This window comes from Dermochelys coriacea, chromosome 5, assembly GCF_009764565.3.
Source record: "Dermochelys coriacea isolate rDerCor1 chromosome 5, rDerCor1.pri.v4, whole genome shotgun sequence".
Lineage (NCBI taxonomy): Eukaryota > Metazoa > Chordata > Testudines > Dermochelyidae > Dermochelys > Dermochelys coriacea.
In genome coordinates this window covers 81,950,960-81,974,771 of record NC_050072.1, presented here as the reverse complement: position 1 = coordinate 81,974,771, position 23,812 = coordinate 81,950,960, and the positions used below count along the sequence as shown (strand labels likewise).

At 39.8% G+C, this 23,812-nt stretch overlaps 1 protein-coding gene across 1 annotated transcript; it reads right to left on the bottom strand.

Annotated features, from left to right (window-relative positions):
- Window positions 1-3,568: 3,568 nt before the first annotated feature.
- Window positions 3,569-13,980, bottom strand: CTXN3 (cortexin 3). Its single transcript, XM_038403264.2, has 2 exons — window positions 10,621-13,980; window positions 3,569-4,315 (listed from the first exon to the last, which is right to left on the bottom strand). The coding sequence occupies exons 1-2, from the start codon at window positions 10,624-10,626 to the stop codon at window positions 3,974-3,976; spliced, it is 348 nt and encodes a 115-aa protein (XP_038259192.1). The 5' UTR covers window positions 10,627-13,980; the 3' UTR covers window positions 3,569-3,973.
- Window positions 13,981-23,812: the final 9,832 nt, after the last annotated feature.

Genomic DNA, 23,812 nt, shown 5'->3' with positions numbered 1-23,812 from the left:
TGCTCAAATAAATTTGTTAGTCTCTAAGGTGCCACAAGTACTCCTTTTCTTTTTGCGAATACAGACTAACACGGCTGCTACTCTGAAACCTATATTTAGAGAGAATCTTCTTTTCCCCATATCTTCTTTATTTATCAACTGATTTCCATAACATTTGAAATGAAGTCAGATTTTTCTTTTTTAGAGGCCCCCTCATATTGCAAGGCCCTAAACTGTAGTTTAGCTATCTTATACTTTATACCTTAATCTGGCACTGACTGCAGGACTGTTGGGGTCCACACGAACCATCGGCTACTTGCGTAGTTCCATCCAATTTTCATTCATCAGCAGGGGTGACCTAACAGGGGCAGAGCAATGCATCTTACGGAATGTATCAAACAAGGAGGGGAGACATTGCAGGCAGCAACAAAGGCAAATAAGACCAATACATACAAAAACTATAATTCCAAATAATTGCCGAAGCCACCCCAAAGAAGGCAACCACCTGTAAGCCAGTCCCAAAATCCCGCAAACCCGGTATCTTGACGGATGTGCTCAGTGAGAGAAGTCAATTCATCCAGGCGCTCCTCAATGGATCGGCTATTATCCGTAAGATTAAAACAACACATATGTTTAAAAGATTCACATCCCATATGATGCTTAAGCAATAGAAAATCAATCGCAGCTCGATTATCTAAAATGGCATCTCTTAATTCCTGTTGTTCCATACTTAAAAGAGCAATTGCCTGTGATGTAGCATTAAGCGCTTTAACAGCAAAACAAGCTAATGCATTCAAAGTTTGCACCGTGTAATAAGTTGCAAAGCCAGGAATGCCTGCAATGGCATTCATCAAAGCCAAATATTCCGAGTGACTATATAAGGTAACATTGGCAGAACACGTATTTTGCAAAGGGCACTGACTGCCCCGGATCCCACTGAAGCGTATCCGAAACGACAGGGTGGGGGTCATATGTAGGCATGTCTCTAACCCAAGAACGGTCGACATGCTCGGTGGCATCCATAGGCACATCATCTGGTGGGAGCGGAACAGTACTTGGGTCCAGCGCCGGATTGGGCGCGGAAGGAGCCACGGGAATTACAGTCTCGGAAGAACCTGTGGGGGATCATCCTTAGGTTTGGGGCGGAACGTCTCAGTAATCGTCGCTTGCACCTCCGCCTCAGCTGCAAGGGCCGCTATAGCTTTCTTAACCTTGCGCCAGGTCTGGCTAAGGGACACAGCCTCCTTATTCCCATGGGCAACGGAGTCCCAAAGATCCTGTCCCAATCGCTCCCACACTTGTCCATCGAAAGCATGGTTTGGCCTCTTCAGAAACCCTCTCCTCTGTCCCCATTTCAGCAGATGAGACAAGGATTCTGCAGTTACTTTCTTGCCCTGTCTCTCTATGATACGAAGTAAAAATTCATGCACGGTTTTCTCTTCAACTGATACAGCGGTACCCATTGCTACTTAAAGCCGCTCACCTGTGCGCACTTGCGTCACTCTCGGACACCCAGGAGCCGAAAAGCCGGTACTTCCTGCCACGGCTAGAACCCTCGCCTTTTCAGAAGGGATCACGTCGGGGTCACCATTTGTTGGGATTTTCATGCGAGCCGGACAAAGCACATCAGCCAATATGGTTGGTAGCAAAGCCGTTTATCTATTATTTCCTTATTGCTTTTATACACTTCTCTTACATAACATTTTCAACCCCCTCCCAAGTCCATCATCCGGTCACGGAGACATTTTGTTGGTCGAGCAGCCTTAGCTGGGGCTGTACACGTGCATTCTTCCTCTTGATTGGAGCACAGCTGTCCGCTATCTGTTGTCAACAGGATCTGGTGTTGCCAGTCTGTCTGGGTCACGTTCCATCCTGTAACTCTTTCTCAAGGTTCATTAAAGGGTCATCAAAGGTTCACCGCGACCTTCACTAGCTCATAAACATTCTTAACTATCTCACAAACACACCATGTTCCCACACAGGACAACCTCATGTGACACCACAGCTCTTTGCAACCACAGATTTCCACTGCATCATGCTCATGAAGTGGTGCGTTATCCGATATCTATTGTTATGTTTCTGGCACACCACACTGATATGTTTTGTGCACAAGAGTAACATTGTATTGAATGCTGGGTAGTTATGCTAAATTCTATTACTGTGATTTGTGTTATGTTTTTTCCAGAATGATGTTAACATCCCATAATAGTTTGCAACATTTGCAACAGTTTGGCACAGCGAAGTACAAAAACTATCAGAAGCCAAATGTGTGAATGGTATTTCCTGGTACCACGAGGGAATGCTGTCATCACCTACTGATACCTGGAATGTGGTATTCAAAGCAAAGATAAGGAAGGTACAGGATTGTATCAAAAAACAAGTATAGACTGGTGGATGACTTATCTAATGCTCTCTAACTTGTAACCAGGTTTAATCTGAACTACAAATATAGCTAGACTTAGCTACCTATTTTCAAATCAGATCTCCTGTATAAGATGAATGCCATCCTGTGCGACTGATTGCTTCCTAGAAAGAATGGTATGGATGGCCCATTTTCATGTTGCAGTGCTTTGTCTTTAAACTGATTAAACTTGGCTATCTGGTCTATCAAATATTTTAAATATAAAACTGTAAATGTAGTCAAGCAATTGGCTACACTTTAGTCAAAAGGTGGCCTTTTTTGTTTAAGCTGGCCAGCATTCATGGTGCTGCAACACTCATCTCTAGACTCATCTTCATCTGCCTGGGGAAAGTGCTAGGGAGGAAACTGTAGGCTAGGAAATGTTGGGAGTATTGATATGTTAGTACTTATTAGTTAACCGTAACCCTATCCTTCCCTAGGTCCTATTTTCCAGCTCCCAGTAACTCTCCCTTTGTTATATTGTTACTTTGAGATAGTGTCATTCCTTTGCTGTGGTTTGGGTTGATGTACTTCATTGTTTCTTGTGTACCGGGTAACCAACAGTGGTAGCATTATTCATTTTCCTAAGGGACAGCTGTCCTTGTGTCTTATGCAAATTGAGGGGTCACCTTGGTTGGAGGTACCAGGCTTCACAATAAAGGACCCTCTCTGCCCTCTGGAGCTGGCAATAGCAATTGGGAATTATCTGCATGAACTCCAGCTACATTCTCTGTGTTAGGTATAGCTGTACTGAATGGCGGAGGAATAAACCAGAGCGGCTTGGAAGAGCTGTGATTGTGACATGAAGAAATCTGGTCTGAGTCTCCCTTTCCCCGCCATGCATGTTATAAAAGGAAAGAGATGCACAGGGACCTTGAGATTCCAGTCTGCATCATTTCAATGCAGAATACTATAGCTAGATAATAATCAAAAGACCTAACTTTTACATAATGCTTTATGTCAATAGATCTCAAAGAACCTTACATTATTATCTCCATTTTAGAGATGGGAAACTGAGGTACAGAATGGTGAAATGACTTTTCCCAAGGTCACCCAGCAGGCAAGTCACAGAACTAGGAATAGGCTCCATCTCACTAGGCCAAATGGTTGCTGTTTGGTTCTTCAACTTCCTTCCACCCCCACCTTCCTGTACATTTATTTTAAAACCAGTGGGGCGTTAACAGTTTATTTAATTGCCACATACAACTCATAAAAAAACACTCCTACCCAACCTGTAAATCTCCTGATGCTTGTAAAAAAGCTACTTTCAAACAATAAGGCTTTCTTCAGCAACTACAAATCAAAGTATTATTCTGAGTCATAAGATACCATCTATGTTATATATTGTTCCAATATGTTTTGAATGTTTTGAAGCACAGTTATAGCTTTATTTTTTCCCTCCATTAGGAGAATCACCAGATTCTACCTTCAAATGTTTAACTCGCTTTGATGTTTATTTAAAAACAGATTAATATTTTGTGCAGTCATGCAAGGCTTTTATAATGTCTGAGAAAATTGGGGGAAAATAAATCTACATTCCAGGGTTTTTTTAAAAAAACATACTCCTCTAAATAATATTTCTGAGTTGTCAGTCTAAGCCAGGGCATAATCAAACTGGCCTTTCTCTAGCCCATCAAGGCCGTCAGCCCAGGTGGAGGTGGGCATACTCCTGTAGGGATCTAAGAGAATTCGGAAGCATCGGACAATGAGAATGCCTAAGAAAATAAATAATAAGATCACAAAGACAAATGTAGTCTTCTGCTCCAGGGTCAAGCTAGTGTCTTGTGGAACATTCCCAGGAGGCAACAAAGTAGAGGTGATTGGCTCTCCTTCCATTGTCCAGGGAAGCTGAAAGAAGTAATCCCACAGTTTCCTTCTTTTAATCATCAATTTGCTGAGGCCATGGTAGAAGTCACTTAGATGTACTTGTGTTATCTGCAGGGAAAGGGAAAAAATTTTTAGCTAGGAAAGCACCTTATTTTTGTGTGTGGTCTCATCTGAACACAGAGGTCATATGGGAAAGAACCCCATGGTTGTTTCCATTCCACTATTATTATTTTCTGAACATGTTTATTTGTTTCATAATATGAAAGGCCTAATATTACTGTTAAATAGCATGAACAGACATCTTGGCTATAAGATGGCTAAGTACTGGGCCTAAATGTGATTGGAGTAGCTTCCTGATCATGTACCATTTGGATTGATATAGAATTTTCCCTATCTTCAAGGGGAAGTGTCAGAGTTCCAATCACACTGCTCAGAGAACACTGCTAAAAGGTCAGCTACCAAAAGGACAGGTCTGAAGCAGACTGTGTCTCATTCCACCTGGGAGAAGAGTGTCATTACTGTGCCAGCAGTTTTGGAAGAGGAGGGTCAGAAAATAATATAATTTTTAACACCTTTCATTCATAATGATTCCAAAGGTACCCAGATGACACAGACAGGGATCTTTTACATACAGCTGAAATGCAGATACCTCTGAGCTGGATGCTGGCAGCCATTCTGTTCCCATAGCACAACATGGCATTTATAAAAGACAGGGAAAATAGCTTCTTCATTTGAAACAAGAGGAATTTTAGGGAGGCAGTTCAGTCTCAAATGTAGCCCAACATTAGTTAATGCCCTTACATCATGCTGAAATTCAACCTGTGATCTTTTAGTAAGTACAGTGGGTCAGGAGCTAGGTATCACATTTCACAGCATGCCGTAGTGCCATGTAGTGTCATTAGGTCAGTATTGACTCAGGGCCAGATCATGCCATCCTTACATATGGTCCCACTGAAATCAATGAGTAAAGTGAAGTATATTCAAATGGGTGCCCAAACGTGGCTGTTAGAATGTCCCTACCAAAATCATCATCAGCACTGCCTACAGTACTTACATTTCTCTTAGTCTCACCTCAGGCATTGGCAAGGCCTAAACATACCTACATTATGAAATCCATATAAGGTATGATGGCTACAGGTTATCCCTGCTTGTCCCCAGTTTAGCACTATAGGCAGCCATTCAGCCCCAGACTGCTCATTATCATGCTACAACTACATGCACCAACACCAAAAAAAGTAATCACAAAAGCCAGTTAAGGCTACTTCTTACGCATAATTCTTGCCAACACTTAACCAAAGCTTGTAAGCTTTTTGGAGCACAAAGGGTCTCTCCTAAATTCATACTGGAGTTCATTGGAGCACAATGGGGCTCTGATCCTAACTGTGGCCACTGCAATATAAAAGTTAAATCCAACAACAAAATGTTGCTAAAATGAGAGCAAAGTGCTTATCTTTCACATCATTTACAAAACTCACCTTTCTGAAAGCAAGGAAATGACTACCTAAGGACCTCAGAGATCTTACACTGCCCATAGCGCAAACAAACATGTAGGGACAGATTCTCAGCTCCCAGTCCAGCTTCTTTGCACCATTCCTAAGCAGCTGTGGGTTCCCTTCGTGTAGGAATCCCTGGGTCTCAAAGAGTTGGCTAAGTGATTCTAGCAGCTTCCTACAGCACTCTGATAGCGTGACTCCATTGGAGCTGTGTACCAGGGACTCCTCATGGCAACAATTGCCCCCAGTGTAGAGGGCTACAGGGAAATGCTAATACAACCTTAGGTTGTATTATCTTCTCTGGGAAACACCTGTGCATCCATCCCATCCACAACCTACCCTCTTCTCCTCCAGCCTGCATCCCCTTTCCCAGTATAGATCCTAGATTCATGGGGAGATCTTTGGGGGGCCTGGGAGATGGAAGGTATAGTGCCTCAAAAGTACCCAAGCAACTTTTCCACATAGTTCTGGGGAGTTCTGTGCATAAAGGGTCCCTTTCATGTACAGATTTTGGGCGGGGGGGTGGCATCTTACTCTGCAAGCTTCTTGGAGCACAGGCTGTCTTTCTATTTGTTTGTACAGCACATAGCACAACAGGCCTTGATCCCCACTTCTGTGAGATATGATACAAATGATATTATCATCTCCATTTTAGAGACTGAGAAATGGAAGCAGAGAGTGATTAAGTGACTTGCCAAAGGGCCCACAGGAAGTATAGCGGCAAAGTCAGTGATCGGAGCCAGATTTTCCACTTTTCCGTTAGCCACAAGACCATCCTTCCACCCCTCATTATTTTTCACCTTCTTGTCTATGGAGTGGTTTATGAAACATTGATGCTAATTGTGTAAAACTCAAATAGTGATATTGCAAAAGTATTCATTGATCCAGAGAGGAATACATTATAGGCATCACAGAAAGATGACTGAAGTGGCAGCTGTCAGATGACCAAAAAAGGGTAGGACTGTGGTGATCTGAATATGTTTCTTGTTGTTGATTTTAAAAGCCAGCCAGAGCTTGGCCAGGTTATTACCTGGATTACAGATCCCCAAGGGAAAAAAATATTATAAACAGAGGTTTGTCTAAGCACCAGGCTGCTGTCTATATGACTTAAGTAGAATTAAGACTGATTGAGCAAACCGATTAGCCTTTAACTCAATAAGTAGCTTTTAGAGTTAAAGGCATTCAAGTTCAATTTCTTGTTGAAATGATTTCCTCACTGATATGAATAATCCTTCATTTAATGAGTACACAATTGAATACCTTTCTGTCCACATCCGGCTCTGTTGTTACCATTCATTTTTGCTAACATGCATATAACCATTAGCTCGTTTTATTATAGTTCTGGCTGAGATGGCACTTTCAATCTAAGGCACTCGGTTGTAGTAGATATACATTTTTTAAAACAAAAGAACACAAATGCTTATGATTAATGCCAGCCCAGAAGGTTTTATTTTGTTTTTGTGGATTAGGCAGAGATGAAGAAATCAGTGGAGGTCTGGTTTAATGGAATACATCATTTTCCTTGAAACAATAATTGAAACATACCAAGGACCATGTTATTGCCACATAGGGACTGAACTTTTATTTCAAACAAGTCAGGAAACAGAATTAGAGTTACCACAGCCAGCTTAACTCTGTCCCCTTGCACATTTGAATTACATTAGGATCTCTCACTCTTTTGGACAGTCTCTCTCCATCGCTAAGGTTGTGGCAAGGTTATCACTATCAATCAAACTGTCCCTAGTTTCACCCAGACTTACCCAATCTACAATGACAGGACATCTACTCTGGATGCTATTAACCTGTATATCATTGCTGGTTCAGTTACCTATCTCATGCTACAGAAATCACCGACCTGAAAATCTGAAGGTGAACTGTTAAAGTTTGAGGTGCCCCTGCAGGAATCAAATCACCCAAGTATATTGAGTTGAAAAGGTTACTAGCTTTGATACAGATGCACTTATTGAATACATGAAACTGCTTTAGAAAGTTGGGGCACAGGCTACTAGGAATATGCAGCCAGAGTTAAGGTCAGTGCACCTTAAATCAGCATTTCTAGGCTTTCCAACACGGTTTTGAAAAAGGCAAACTTTCATTGAAAATTGTCGTGTTTTTTAATTATTTCTTTTTAGGGTTCATGGCAAAGCTTTCAAGCTTATTTTGAAAACAATATAACAGACTAATGGAAAGGAGTCAGGCATGGTGGCGTGTGCCTGTAATCCCAGCTATTTGGAAGGCTAAGGCTGGCAGATCACTTGAGCTCAGGGTTTCTGGGCTGCAGTGTGCTATGCTAATTGGGTGTCCATTGCCACTGACAGCCTGGCCAGCAAGTGGCTGAAGGAATGGCTAGAACAACACGAATGGCGTATTGTGATCGGTGCACCCTCTCTGAGAGCTGATCGATCAAGAAGACAACAGAAAGGAACTGTTCTTTTTTTAAATGTCACTCTTCCAAAACCACTGTGTTTGTAACTGAATTGGACTTTGCACTGTTATGTTTAAACTCCACCTTTTTCTATTACCATTTATATAAAATACTACTTTATATAATTTAATATAGGATTTGTGTTTGTTTTATGAAAGACTCTTGTAAGATATATATAAAAGAGGGAACCTGAAATCTCAAATTGCTGACTTTTGTGCAATTAGAATCTCACCCTTTACCATTCAATGTGTTGTGTTTTTTGCAATTCTTATACATTTGCGTATAAACACTGCAGTGAACAGAGTCAAACATTTGCAAAACCGCCTAATTTTTGAAACACATCTGATGTTCGGTAGCAAATGAAATTCTAGGCTAGACCCCACCTATATAAATTGAAGAAGGTCCACTGCAGTCAGTGGTGATCCACAGATTAACACCAGTTGAGGATTTGGCCCTTTATTTCTAGGTGTGATGAAGAATGCATACTCTCCAGGCTTTTAAAGACATCAGCAAAGGAAATTCAGAGATAAAAATTCTGAAATTATTATTTTTATAAAACTTCCATATAAAATTCCCTTTCCACAGACTAAAAATGAAATTCCAGGTTAAATGTATTCCAGGTTACATTTATCTCTATTGTTTAATAAATCACCTGCTATATAGTTGTTTTATGCAAATTACCTAAAATTAACAGGCAACCCTTTAAAATGAGCTGTATCAGAGAGGAAGCTAACCATATAGATACACAGTTTATAGTTTTGACCCACTTTGACATATGCCCTTAGTTACAGCCATGCAAACTCACTGACTTCATTCTTAAGAGCAGAATTTGTCTCTGTGACTTCACCAGGTGCCTCACAAGTATGCATAATATCATGTAACTATATGGATTTAATGGCACAAGTGGGTTTCCATTATGGCTTATCTAGTGTAATGTAAATCATGTGATTACATGCAAGACCTAAGTTGTGTCACAGCCACATGTACTATTTTTCTATACTATCCTTTCTAGTTTAGCAGATTAATCACAGCATTTCCTTACATATAAACACCACCCAAGCTTCTTCACACTCAAACATCCCTATTCTAAACATCTGCACAAAGATTTTTTCCATACACTCACAACTCTATTGTAGTGATAGACATGTCAGAGCCACCCGGAATACATATGACTTCACAAAAATAGCCACTAAATTGACAAATTGTATTAAATATGCCCACTGTGGTATCTACTTATGCCTCACAACCCTCATGTACAATATCGCACTGTGACCCTCACAACAGTCACTGCACAGTCTGAGTGTGACTGCAGTGACTCTTGAGTTACTTTACACTGCCTCACCCTCTCCTATTTGTGAACCCAGGACCAGCAGATTGCCACTGGCCCTCATGCACACACGCATCCTCATCTTCTTCCCAACAGCTTTTAGGGGCAGAGCCTCTGGTGGTCTGGCAAGAAAAAGACCACATAGTGCAAGAATCAGTGACTAACTTTGTTAAAGCAACTTGATGGAGTTAGTTGGATTTCAGGGGTAGTATTATTATATTACTATAAAAGGAACTGTACTTTTTCTTTGGCTGCCTCTCCAATAACACTGTGCACTGTAATTATGTTGAATAGTATATTTAAACTGCACCTGTATCTTTTACCTTAGATGTATAGAAGTAGCATTTTGTATTACCGTATATATGCTGTGTGTATTCATTTAATGAGACACCCTATTGTAATGCATATGCACATGGGGCAAAGTTACTGGGGGAACCACTGAGTGCCAGAATTAGCAACTGACTTTGCTGAAGTAACTGCTTGCTTTACTGGCTAATTGGATTTAAACAAAAGGAACAGCATGTGAGAGTCAGCTGGTATAAATCAGCATAGCTTCAATGGATTTACACCATTTGAGGACCTGGCCCCTATTTTGAACCCCATACAAAATACACTATTTCCTTTTCTCTTTGTCTCCATGTACTTTTCCTTCTAAAAAGTTTACAGCTAGCATTGTAGCTAGCAAAATTTACAAATGCTAACATTGTAATTCTTTCCCCGTTGCATATTGCTAAGGCATGTCCATAATATATTAAATGTTAAAGCCCTTTAAGCTAACATGTTATTAAAATATTTGATTAGGCTGGATCCCACTGGGAAAAAATAATCCTATTACAGTTACAAATCTTTCCAAATTAAGAAATCTGCTGCTCAATGAGACTAATATATTTTACATTCCTTTTTCTTTCATTAGTAGAGGTTAACTTTGTTAACCTTAATGAACTTTTCAAAAAATAAATATAAAAAACAGTAAAGGTCACTATACTTTGTACTAATTTATTTTAGATACATTGAATTTTAGTAGGTTTTAGATCTCCATGTCACAAATTCTTACCCTCTATCCAGGAAATATTGCATATAAACAGTATTAACCAGGCATGTAAAATATAAAGGTTATTTATTAAATAAATAAGTAAAATAGGGCATACAGTTTTTGTTATACAAGTACCTTCATCTAGTAGAGAGAAAACCCGACCCATTTCCTTCTGCAGCTGTTACGGGTAGTTACAGGTATCTTTAGTTTCCATTCTTCTTTACCTTGTTCGCAATGTAAGTGCAAAGTAGCAGGGACTGCAGAGAAACTGGATGAACACCTAAAAGCACTAGAGCTGCCTTTAAAAGGCTTAGACTTTTACATAAAAAACAATGTTATACAAGAATGCTGTTTGTGTGTTAGAAGTATTAGTTAGTTGACAATACTGTCATTTCTTTGAGGCGAGCCATGATTTCAGTTCTGCCTCAGCAACTCTTCAGTAGATTCTGCTTCACTGAGTAGAGCGGCAGCCTAGCAATCTGTCTGAAACTGTCTTCAGGAGAATATTAACATTCAAAAGTAGTTCAAGAAATAAATAAAAAATCACAGGACATTCCCGTACTTTTGCTAAAATTAAAGCCATAAATATACCAGTATTTCTCTTTTTACTGTAAAGATTGCTGTCAGTAATCTGGCTTTTTTGATGCCAAATAGCATTCCTCAGCCAATCTGATTACCGTTTGTGACCTTCAAGAAAACTCCTTAATTAGAAGACTTCTAAAGAACAATGTGTGAGAGTAATTCTGGGCTACATTTATTATATAAAAATAACCTGATGGCAGTGGCATCTGGCCATCAACATAGCTGTTGCTTTTTTTTAAACTTATTTCTAGCATTTCTTTTTTTCTAGAATCCGTAGCTGTTTTCAAGTCATGTACAAAAGCTGCCCTTAATAAAGTAGCTGCTTTATTTGAGGGGAAAAACACTCTGTAAAGCATAATGGTTCTTATTTTCCTTCCTGAAAGAAAACAACACTAGTTTTAAAATGGTGTGTCAATTGATTTAAATACTGTTTTTTCCCTAGTTTCCTCTTTTTTTTTTTAGGGTGTTCAGGGGTGGGGCAGGGGAAAGGCTGAACAATTTATGGTTAGAGCAGGGCATTTGTGCCACAGCCCTGTATAGGGGGCAGTGTGAAACCCGTGCCCCTAGCAGCATCATAGGACAAATTGTTTCCCATCTAAGGCACAATCTGTTTCTCAAGGTGCTCTGATGGTTATTGAGGGAGGCCCTTTGTGGTTCCCCTTGCACCCCTGCAGGCCAGTGTAAGGACTACACGTAATCTGGCCCTTAATGCTTTGTCTGATTTCACCATAGTAAATATATAATATCGCCATTAATTCATCACACACAAATGCAAAATTCCACATACACTGCTATAAGAGCCCTGTGGCTCCAGGTGGGGAGGAACAGCAGCATGGATGCAGAAACAGGGGTTGTCCTGAGCTTGAGTCCTGGTCTACACACAGCTTTTGTACAGGTGTACTGTTATTTCAGTTATGGGTGTGATTTTTTTTACTGAAAGAGTTATACCTGTATAAGCCCTAGTGTGGATGCAGTTATACTGAAATAACAATGTTATATCAGTATAACTTATTCCCCTTCCTGTACAGGAATAAGCTATACCAGTATAAACCTAGTTATACCAGTATAACTATGTCCACACTAGAGTGTTGTGCTGCTTTAATTATACTGGAAAGTGGTACAACTTATACGTGTAGCTAGTCAAGGCCTTACAGTCTTGGTAGCACAGAGGTAGTACACTACTGCCTCACTGTAAAAAGAGCCCAGTTCAGGACAGCTTTGTGATCCCAACAACGTTATGTGGGTTATAGGAAGGTACTTTTGTGTTTTTAAAAAATAAACTGTTTCTGCTGAGCACTTATTAGTGAATTATTCCCTTTGTGACACAGGCTTCAGCCTTTGTATACTAATCCACTCAGTTTCTTTCCTAGCTAGAGGACCAGCATGAATACAAAAGATAAAGGCAGAAAGGAAGAGGCTTGTTAGATCCAAGAGGAAAAAAGCAAGTGAGAGGCTGTTTTACTATATTAAACAAAGTTGTAAATATTTTCCAATTATTTAGAACCTGTCATTCAAGAATATTTTCTCTTTTGGTCTTCCCTTCTTTGTAGAGATTCACAATTCTGAACCCATGTATGCTCCAATGAATGAAGTTTGTGGCTAATAAACATGGGGACAGAGAGAATTGATGAAATAATGGGTTTAAAGATTCATTTTATCTTTTTTGTTTTGTATTTTATAAGTCTTACAAACAGATGACAACAGTGACATTCATTTAAGGTCCAATAAAGTCCATGAGAGTCTTTCCAGTGAGTTTACTGGGCTCTAATGCAGTGGCCTTGGATGCTATTGATATCAGCAATGACATCACTGTGCTTTAGTTACTAAATTAACAATACCTACCACAATTGTCCCATGATATTTACTATGTGCTTAAATCCTTATGTCCTTACTCTGGTTGTGCTCACACTTTACTGCACTGAGGTTTTCCACAGCCAGGACCTCAAGATTTTTCTTTGTAACTATGGCATTGTAGAGCTGTGCTTGTGAAGATTACATACATCACATTTGGTGAAAACACTCTGTAGAAACAGCAATGTAAAAAAATATTATAGACATTTTAGTCAACTGCTCTCCAGAGGTAATACTCAAACCATCCCACTAATTAATTCTAAATACAGTATTAAACTACAGCATCTCTATATCTGACTCTATTTGGTGTTCAAGGGATGTTCTTGGTGTGATTTTATTAATAGGTCTGAAGGTATCCTTTTAAGTTAGCTGGTTATTATTGCACAACCATTCCAAAAAGCTATGAAATACTAAAATGTCACCCAGAGATCGAATGAAACCTCTGCACCAATAGTTACCATGAATCCTCCACATCACTGGAAGAATCCTAATAATTTTGATTCACTCTTCACCCTGCCATGTCACTCAAAATGAGCTGTGCAAAACTGACAGATCTGAAAGTCACAGAATATTGAAAATATTCTGTAGGAACTCATCTAGAGAAGTTTCCTAGATATGCAAGCAGATCTGAGACTACCAATGCTGCTGTCACGGACCGACTGAATCTTTGACAGTGAGCAAGAGAAAGAAAAAAAAATCAATAGCCCATTTATCTCCAACTCACTTTCTCAAATATCTGGGGATTACAGACTCCTTTGCAGTTAGACTCTACATCCATGTGAATTGACTGAAGGGAAGCCAGAGAAACATGCTAATGCCTTGCTCTTGGTCTAGTGCTCATTGCTATGTATCTTGTCAGACTGGCTGCTAGGCATGCATGTTCCAGCAGTGCCTGATTTTACAAGGTCTGTAGTGATGATCATTTAGGCATCCTAAAGAAGGACTGAGCACTAACCTTGTGGCAGACAAACATGTCAACTCTGACATTCTGAAAATAGGCTTTGTGTGCCAGATTCACTGAAATGGATGCAGGGAGATGTTACACCTCTCTGAGCCAGCTTGGCCCCCTCCATGCTCCAAGTCAGATCCATCTTAAATGAGGGCAGGAGCTAGCTTCACAGCTACCCTTCCCTTTTCCACCAAATGCATCCGATGAAGTGAGCTGTAGCTCACAAAAGCTTACGCTCAAATAAATTTGTTAGTCTCTAAGGTGTCACAAGTTCTCCTTTTCTTTTTGCGAATACAGATTAACACGGCTGCTACTCTGAAACCTTCCCTCATTGTTTTCTTGGGGAAAAGGGAGACAGGAAAGAAAGAGAACACTCCATTTTTAGGAGGAGAAATCCACTGGAGCTCCCCTGGCAGAGGCTGTGAGGGGCACATTGTTCAAGTGCATCCCTGATGACTCTCCCCATGTTCCCCCTCAGGCCAAGATTTTCTCCTTTGGGGTCTGTATTGGCCACATACAGGCCCCTTAACAGAGGGGAAGTTGCAAAGTTTTTGACACGTGCATCATCCTGGTCTGGTAGACTTTCTGTTGTCATGAGTCTCTGAGACTGGCATGGAACTCGAGCTAACCTTACAGTTCTATCTGGTGGCTTTTCTGGACACTCTCCTCTTGCCCCTCCATCCAGACTCTAAAATATTGAATCTCTTACTATTCAGGGGATTCGAGTGCAAGTTAAATATAGCTGTAAATTATGGTTATAAAATGTCAAGTAAAATGCAATACAATTAACTTTAAAATAATTCATCATACTTACTCCTAGCATGCTTGTTACCTATTTGCAATGATAGAAAAGGGTTACAAAATAATAGGTAGAATTGGTCAAGAATTTTCTGGAAGAATAGTTTTCAGATGATAAATGCAGTTTCGGAAAAAAATAAAAAATTTCCCCAAGAAATTTGTGTTGTGTTCAGTTGTGCTGAAATTTTTCAATTTTCTGTCAGGAAAATCAAAATGAAATATTTTGTTTCTGCTCGGTTCAGTCTTAACTGGAATATTTCATTTTATTGAACTAATCTGAAACCTTCCATTTTGAATCAGTTCAGAAAAAATTAAACTGTATTTCCCTAGTGCATTGTGCTTTTATGTTCTTCACAGTTTTTCTAAGCTAATGCCATTGTAATATTTTTCATATTCTTAACTTGTTTTGATGTGAAGAACTACATTACTCTATAAAAAGTGGTTTAATGATTATTATGATCTATATTTATATGGGCATCAGTCTCAAAAATCAGTGTGAATTCAAAGACAGACTCAAGCATTTTTTAAATGTAACTATAAAAGCAATCTTTCATAGCCACTTTGACTTTGAGCAAAAACCCACAAGTGGGAGGATCTTAGCAAAGATGTCACATTCACTGAGATTCAGAGACATTCCTGCCAGCTCTACCACATGTGTAAAACTATATTTTGCATAAGTAAATTAATTTTTTGTTTTTCATTGAAAGTTGGCCTTTAGGCCTCTGGCTGGCTCAGACACCTGTAAGAATCTATCCCCTCTATGTGTTTGTCTGGTATCATGAGAATATTCTGGCACATATATTATAAACACAATGGATCACATTTTGGTTCCAAAAACAAAGCTGGAATTGGGATGTCTACAGGGGCTTGGAGGACATGGAGTTTTCTCCCCTACTCCTTCCTCCCAGGCCACAAAGCTCTAGTATTGGCACACCCTTAAGCCCTCTATAGAGCTGATTTTGAAAAGTAGATCTGTATAATCATAGATCTGTTTTCTACACTCCTGCTTCTTCCCAATCAAACACTCCATCCTGTTGTGTGTAGAGGTATGTGCACGCACGTGTGTGTGTGTGCACATGTGTGCGTGTGTGTGTGTGTGTGTATTTTCTCCTCATTACGTTATGGCCCTTTAGCTCCAAAATAACAGGATAGTTTAGGCACTTTTAAAGAAATATTTTGACCAAGTAGGCAGCAGCGGCTCATAAGGATATATTTATTCTATTTATATCTATCTAAATCAAACATTGTTCCCTTTGGAGTCAGGGGAAAATTGTACCTCCAAGTGAAAAAACTGTGTTCAATGTTCTTTTCCTGTCCAGATATGGAAAACTTATCACAGTTTTGCTAACACTCATGATTTTATCATAAGTCTCACAATATTTGGTGTTTTAATTAAAGTCCCAGTTCCTGGAGTCAGGTGATTGTGAGTATTTCAACTTTCATTTTAAAAAAATCCTTATGGTTTCAGAGAAAAGCTTCAAAGTGGGAACCCTTCAAGACTCAGAAAACACAAGGCAAATAGAAAGAACTCCAAATTTATTATTTTGAAACTCTCATGATTTTAAGCCATTTGGGGGACTGGGGGTAGGGGGGCTGATTTTTGAATGTGTGGAGTTGGCAGTACTATATTAGTCCCAGTTATAGATGGATATATGGCCCAAAAGATCTTTTTGCAGCAATCACAGAAACATAAAAGTGTAGGGCTGGAAGAGAACTTGAAAGGTTATGTAGTTCAACCGACTGCACTGAGGCAGGACCAAGTAAACCTAGGCCATTCCTGGTAGGTGTTTGTCCAATTTGTTCTTAAAAACCTACAATGACAGGGATTCCACAGCCTACCTTTGAAGCCTATTCCAGTGCTTAACTACCCTTATAGTTCAAAAGTTTTTCCTAATATCCAGCCTAAATCTGTTGCAGATTAAGTTGATTAATCCTTGTCCTGGAGAACAGCTGATCACTGTCCTCTTTATTATAGCACTTAACATATTTGAAGACAGTCATCAGGTCCTTTCTCAGTCTTCTTTTCTCAAAGCTAATACTTTTTAACCTTTCTTCATAGGTCAGGTTTTCTAAACAGTTTATCATTTTTGTTGCTGTCCTCTGGACTCTTTCCAATTTGCCCACATCTGTCTTAAACTGTGGCACCCAGAACTGGATACAGTACTCCAGCTGAGGCCACACTGGTGCTGAATGGAATAGGACAATTAGCTCCCATATCTTGGGTAAAGTCATACAGTCATAGAGTTTAAGGTCAGATGGGACCAACACATCCTCTAGTCTGACCTCCAGTATATCACAGGCCACCAACACCACTCACACACTAAACACAGCAATTAAAATTAGATCAAGATATTACAATCTATAGGAGACTGGACTATTATGTGCCACAGGCGGAGAATAGGAGGGATGGAGATGCACCAGTGCCAGAGGCCCCCAGATGGCAGAGAAATGATAATGTTAGATATGTCTGATAATCCAACCAAGTTAAGTGAAGAGGGTAAAATGCCAACATGGCTTAGGGAAAAGCCACATTTTAAAGGGAATTTATTCTGGATATTGTGCTTTTTCCCTTTCCTAGTTGACCTGCCCTGATCATTTTATAGTAGCTTAAACAGTCACCACTTTTATACCAGTCAGCATACAGATACCGCATCAATAAGAGTAGTCTAAATCCTGTTTATATGGTCATCATCTACCAAGGATCTTAAAATTTGGTTCAGGTAGAGGTGGGAATCACATTCCATCTTCTCATTAAGCATTTTTATATACAGAGAAAGTTGAGGAAGGGAGAGGACAAGAATCACCATTGGGTGAGGTGAGCAAGCTTGGAAGTTACCCAAGAGCCAAAATTTTCTAAGAGGTATGAAGCACTCTTTTACATTTTTGTTTGTCCGTTTTAAGTTTAAGCAGGTATGGCCTAGGCGATAGTATTGCAAATTTCAGGCACTATTCATAAACAGTTCAATTATGGCACTTCTACAAAAATCAACAAAAATTCCTCCTGTTGCAAAGCACATTGAGTTTTCTGTTACCATTTTTAGAAAGTGCTATAGATGAGAACCTTAATCCAAAGGTGTTGTTTAATACACTAACTCATTTCACCATGACAATTCAGAAGCTGTACTTGCATATTATGCTGCACTACTGATTCATTTATTTTCAACTTGATTAGCACTCTTGGTTTGTGCTGTAGGGGTATCAAACAAAAAGAGAGCTCCACAATATCATTTAAATAAATAATTCATTATAAAATCAACTTTTCAAACTGAATTTACTTTATTTGCATTCCTCTGCTTCTTTTAATTCAGCCTGGAAGTGAGGTCCAACATAACACAACACATTACTGCTGCCAAAACAAAGATTATTGTAAACAAATATTAAACATTTCTGCTTTCCCCTTCCTCAAAAAACATAGTGGTTTATGTAAATTGCTATGTAAAAATCTGAAACCAATACAGCGGTGATAAATGCTGGTTGCACATAAAAGGGTACTGGACAACCCATGACAGGCAGCTCTGGCAGAAAACAACTACTTAAAATTACAGCTTACGTGTCCATGGCAGAATAAAAGGGCATGAATAATTCCATTTTTTCATTAGTACATTTTATTAACCAATAAACTAGCAATGTGAAATTTTACTACTATTTCTCTGATAATTAAAATATTGAATCAGGATCTATATCTTTAAAGAAAGCATTACAGCGTATTAAATAAGAACTATGATTTTGCTTAATACATTTCAATTATGTCAGCTAGTGTGCCTTCAAGCAGCGTTTTATGTTGAAGTGACACTGACACACACACACTCACACACACAAACAGTAACAGCACTGAACAGAGTTGATTGTTTAAAAAAATATAACTCCTCCCTAACATTCCTAATTCCATTAGCTAATAGTCCCTGAAAGTCCTTTCGGAATAATATAAATAGCTTCATAGCATCAAACAAGAACACAAGTGGGGGAAAGAGAGGTTAAGGGACAAAACACTGACTTTTCTGCTATATGATTTTTGTCCTGATTTTCAATAACTCAGTAGAACAGACAGCTACAGGTCAGAAATGAGGTAGTAGTAGATATAGCAGATACAAGTGCTGACACATGGAGAGATTTGAATGATGGTATGTTTTCCTCCTTCAAGATTTCCATCTTTGTTGCAAGAGTTGTCTCTTTTCACAACCATGTCACCTTTTTAGGAGGTGGGAGGAGGAGAGAGAAAGAAATGTCTCTAACAGTAAACCCATTCTGTTGAAATTGTATGCAGTGCTCCACATGGGTTTCGGCAGAGGATGCTGGTACCAGCCAAATGATTCTCCCCCACTTTCTAAAAAAATATTATTATTATTTAAAATAAGTCACTTACTTTTGAGGGTGGGAATGAGATGAAAGAGTCCTCTTGCTGACTTTTCCAGAAATGCAAAAGGCCAGCTCTGCCCACATTGCCTTTTCTAGTTAAAGGGGACAGTGTCAACTTGAAAATCAGATTTATTTGAACAATTTGCATTTACTATATTTACAACAGCTGAGATTACCATAGCTGAAAGAGAATAGTAGGGAAATATTTTTCACACTCATATATTTCAGTTGCAGTACTCTTGTGTATGATTTATAACAATAGTAGGTAAAAAATGAAGACAGAAATTTGTGTCATTTTAATCCCTCAGAAATAATAGGCTGTAAACAGTTATTGAATAAGTTTCAAATGTGAACCCAGTAGCAGAGTTAACCTTAGGTGATAAAATATTCAGTTATTATCTTAGCTGAAAAAAAATATTTAAACCACCAGTATGTCATAATTCTACATCTTCTTATGATCCAGTCTCATGGAATTTATTATTCTTTGAAACAGAATTAGTTCCATCAACTGAAGATTAAATTATATACGTGAAAGAGATATTTAACACTATTGATTGTGTCAACACAAGAGAAACCTATTAACATTTGCCATAACTTGAGTAAAATGTTTGCTGATAGATATATAGATATATATATCTATATTATATATCTATATATCTATATATATGTAAGCTTTCCTTTGAATGGTCCTTAATGTATTAATTAAAAGTTAATTTGAAGGGTCCCATAAAGAAGCTGGATGTTCTATAATGACACGAACAAGGAAAAGTATGCCAGCAAATGTATAAACAAATCTTATATGATACTGCACATAAGAAAGTCTCTTTAGGCCTTACTTTGTTTTTATATGCCAATGTAATTAATCTATTACAAGTCCATCTAAATATTTATATCCTTTGACCGATGTAACATTATAACCACTAACATGAGAGTGAAATTCATAAAGATTTCTATTTTGAGCAGCAGTCATTTGTCCAGCCTTCTCCCCGTTAGCATATTCCACTTCACTTACCCTTGATGAAGTCAAGCTGCATCTTAGTTGAGGTCTGTCCTGCCCTGCTTTGTAGTGCAATATATAATACAGAATCACCAGCAAAGAACCTAACAACATTTACATTGGATTTCAGTAGCAAAGTTATTCCTGTCAGGATCGTTGATGTGAGCATGCCCTTCACCTCCTCAATTCCATTCCACAGCCTGCTCATCCTCAGCCCACGGCACTGGCAGGCTTGTTGGTTTGTTTGTTTTTTATCCTACTCTTCTAACCTCCAGCCAGGAGGGGCTGTTGTGCTTCCTCTGTCTGCAGAAGAGAAAAAACACCAAGGATAAACCCTCACTCTTAAAGCATTAGGACGAAAGGTTCACATGGGCTAGGAGAATCTGTCGTTGTGCAGATGGATTGGTGTGGCTGTGTGGTACAGATACACAGGTAACACATGAACTGGCGTTGATAGAGACTGGGTAACAGATAAGCTGGGGGTTGCAGATAGCCTGTGGTCATAGGCACTGTGTTACAGATGAGCTGGAGGTGCTAGAGTGCAGAAGAACTTTGGGTTGAAAGAAGGAGGGAAAAGACTAAGTGATGAAGGAGGGAGAATTGAGAAAGAAACCCAAACTGTAACTGAGGATGAATGAGTGAGAGAGATGAGGAGACCATAGTGGGAAGAATTAAGGAATATAAGTTTTTAAAATGGCAAAATGTTATCTCTTCTATACATAAAATGTTTGGGGAAATATTGTATGAATTAAAAATGCCAGTTACCATTTACCAACTCAGGAAGAGGACTTGAAGAAGACACTGGCTGCATAGGTGGAAGTCTCACCTGGATTTGTACAACCTACACACACTATATTTAATCCAAAACCTATTATCTTCCTGGTGTTTACTGTCAGTAATCAAAACAACAGCCTAAACTCTCTCCCTAACCATGACTAAAGGTCTAAAGTTTCCCTGCATAGACCTCTCTGTCCTACCCCCTAGTTCCTTCTGTCTAAAGAGGCTACTCCCACCTCTCTCATCGTCCAGGTTGAGTTAATGGTGCTACATTTGCCACGATGGGTATGTCTACACTGCAATTAAGACCTGTGGCTGGCCTGTGCCAGCTGACTCGGGCTCACAGGGTCTGTTTAATTGCCAGGTAGATTCCCGGGCTCGAGCTGGAGCCCAGGTTCTAGGACCCTGTAAAGTGGGAGGGTCCCAGAGATCAGGCTGTAGCCTGAGTTGAAGCGTCTACACCAAAATTATACAGCCACTTAGCCCAAGCCCTGCAAGTCTGAGTCAGCTGGCACAGGCCAGCCATGGGTGTCTAATTGTAGTGTAGACATACCCAATGAGTCAGCAGGAATCAATCTCCCTGCAGGATTCTGACACCTGTCAACATGGTCAACAGAACAATCCTACCACCCGGCTAGGTTATGTCTTCACTGCAGAATTAATTAAAGTTATCTACTCTCCAGTTACATCTGTCGAGTGAAAGCAATCATGCTGTGAAATAATACTTGAGCTGCTGTGTCCATAGTGGTGCTGCACTCACTTCTGCATAGCATTAAAACGTATTCCATGGTGCTGTGTGCTGCAGTAAGCTCATCTCCTGTATGAGTTCTTTCCCAGTGAGTTGTGGGAGAGCTTGTCCATCCTTTCTGGGCACATAGGGCAAATTGAGGGGAGGCATTGGAGAATTAGTTGCACTTTGAGTGGAGTTAGCCTGCATCCACACTGCAAATTGGTTGTGTTAGCAGCTGGTGAGTTGTGCTCACTCGAGCTTAGGTCTGGCCTACACTACAGAGTTAGCTCGATGCAAGGCAGCTTACATTGACCTAACTACAGAAGCATCTACACTTAAATGTCACTATTTCCAATGTAAGTATTCTACTACACCAATTTAATAATTCCATCTCCATGAGTGGCATAGAGTCAAGGTTGATGTAGTTAGTTTGGTGCAGCGTAAGTGTAGACACTGCGTAGCCTGTGTCGACTGTTACTGGCTTTCAGGCTCCGCTCCACAATGACAGTACAATTGATAGAAGCACTCCTGGTGAGAACATGCCCTGCTGACACAAGGACCAAAGTCTAGACACACACAAATGATATAATGCCGACATAAGCTAGGTCAACTTAATTTTGTAGTGTAGACATGGCCTTAATATATACCCCCTGACCAGTGAGCCAACTTGAGAGTTAAAAGCACCACCACCCTCAAGTTAAAGGATTTTTGTGTGTGGGTGGACTTGAGTTATGAACAACACTTGAGGTATAACTTGAGTTAACTTTGTAATGAAGACAAACCCTTATGGAGATAACTAGAATTCAGATCTTGTGATTATCACAAATTTAAAATGTTTAAAAAATTTTCCTGGCTGGACCAAATAGATTTGACAGAAGTATCATTTCTCAAAAAGATTATCTAACATACATGAGTTGGGTCCAGATTTTAAATTTAACATGGTCCAATCACAGTCACAGAAAGCAAAGGGTATGGTTAGACCCAGCCTAGATCCTTTAACAGACTCCGTGCTAGCACTTTGATGAGCATTGTTTTATTTTGGGGGGAGGGGGAAGACCATCTATCTTCTGTGCAGAGCAATGTCTCAACCCATATACAATATACCACTACAGACCTATATTGGTATAACTATGTCGCTCAGGGGGGTGAAAAATCCACATGCCTGAGCGACCTAATCCCCTCCCCCCACTTCACCACATGTAGACAGCCTTATGTTGTCATGAGAACTTCTCCCATTGACATAGCTGCTGCCTCTTGGGAAGCTGCATTAACTCTGCTGACAGGAGAGCTCTCTCCTCTCAGAGCAGTCTCTTCATCAAAGCGCTACAGCAGTGCATCTGTACCAGTGCATCTGTGCCGACACATTGTTTTAAGTGCAGACTTGCCCATAGCAAGGCCTATTTCTCCAGGAGCAATGGGTTGTGGTGGGGAAGAAGGGCGGCACTTTGTCTTATTTTGATGTGTCTGAGCAGCAGATAGCCATGCTGCATCTTCAGTACAGCTTCTCTACCTCGGCAGAAGGAGCAGCAGCACTGTGCAGATAACATGTAAACCAGCTCTGAACATTCTGACTCTTTCAACACACTCAAAGAAAAATCAGAGAATATGTGACTCCCCTTTTGGCCAACCACTGGTACTAATTATGAGACTTCCTCCGCACGGCCCAGTGTTTTAATAGGGGCAGCCCTGGGGCTCACCAGGAGATCTGTCACCATCATCACACCCTCCCATGTGCAAGAGCTTCAAAATGTGAAAATGTGGATATTTTATATTAAACAATGAAAGTCACATGATCTGTGACTCTTGTGACAGCCATGACAAATATATAACCTTAGGGGCTCATCCTGCAACTGACATCAATCAACCTTATTGTGCCATCAGTTTTAATAAAGTCAACACTGAACAAGTAAATAACAATGAAAGGCCCGATGTTCACTCATGTGAGAAGTCCCATAACATGCCATCACTTTTTAAGCAGACCCTCCCCCATTAGTTTCAGCGGCATGAATTGATCTAATGGAACTATTCACCTGAGCAAAATTACTCACCTAAGTGTTTGTAGGATCAAGCCAAGAGAATTTCATCTCTTTTAAGGGCCATCCTGCAATTTACTACCAGGTGTATTAAAGTGCATTACAATGAGTCGTCCCTTTGAAGACAATGGGACTGCTCATGATTTTAAGTTCTACACTGAGGACTTGATGTTTGCAGGATCAGTACCCTAGAGTGTAGTCTCCTCCGCTCAGGGACCATATCTTTATTTTGATTTGTAGCATGTCAGTAACTG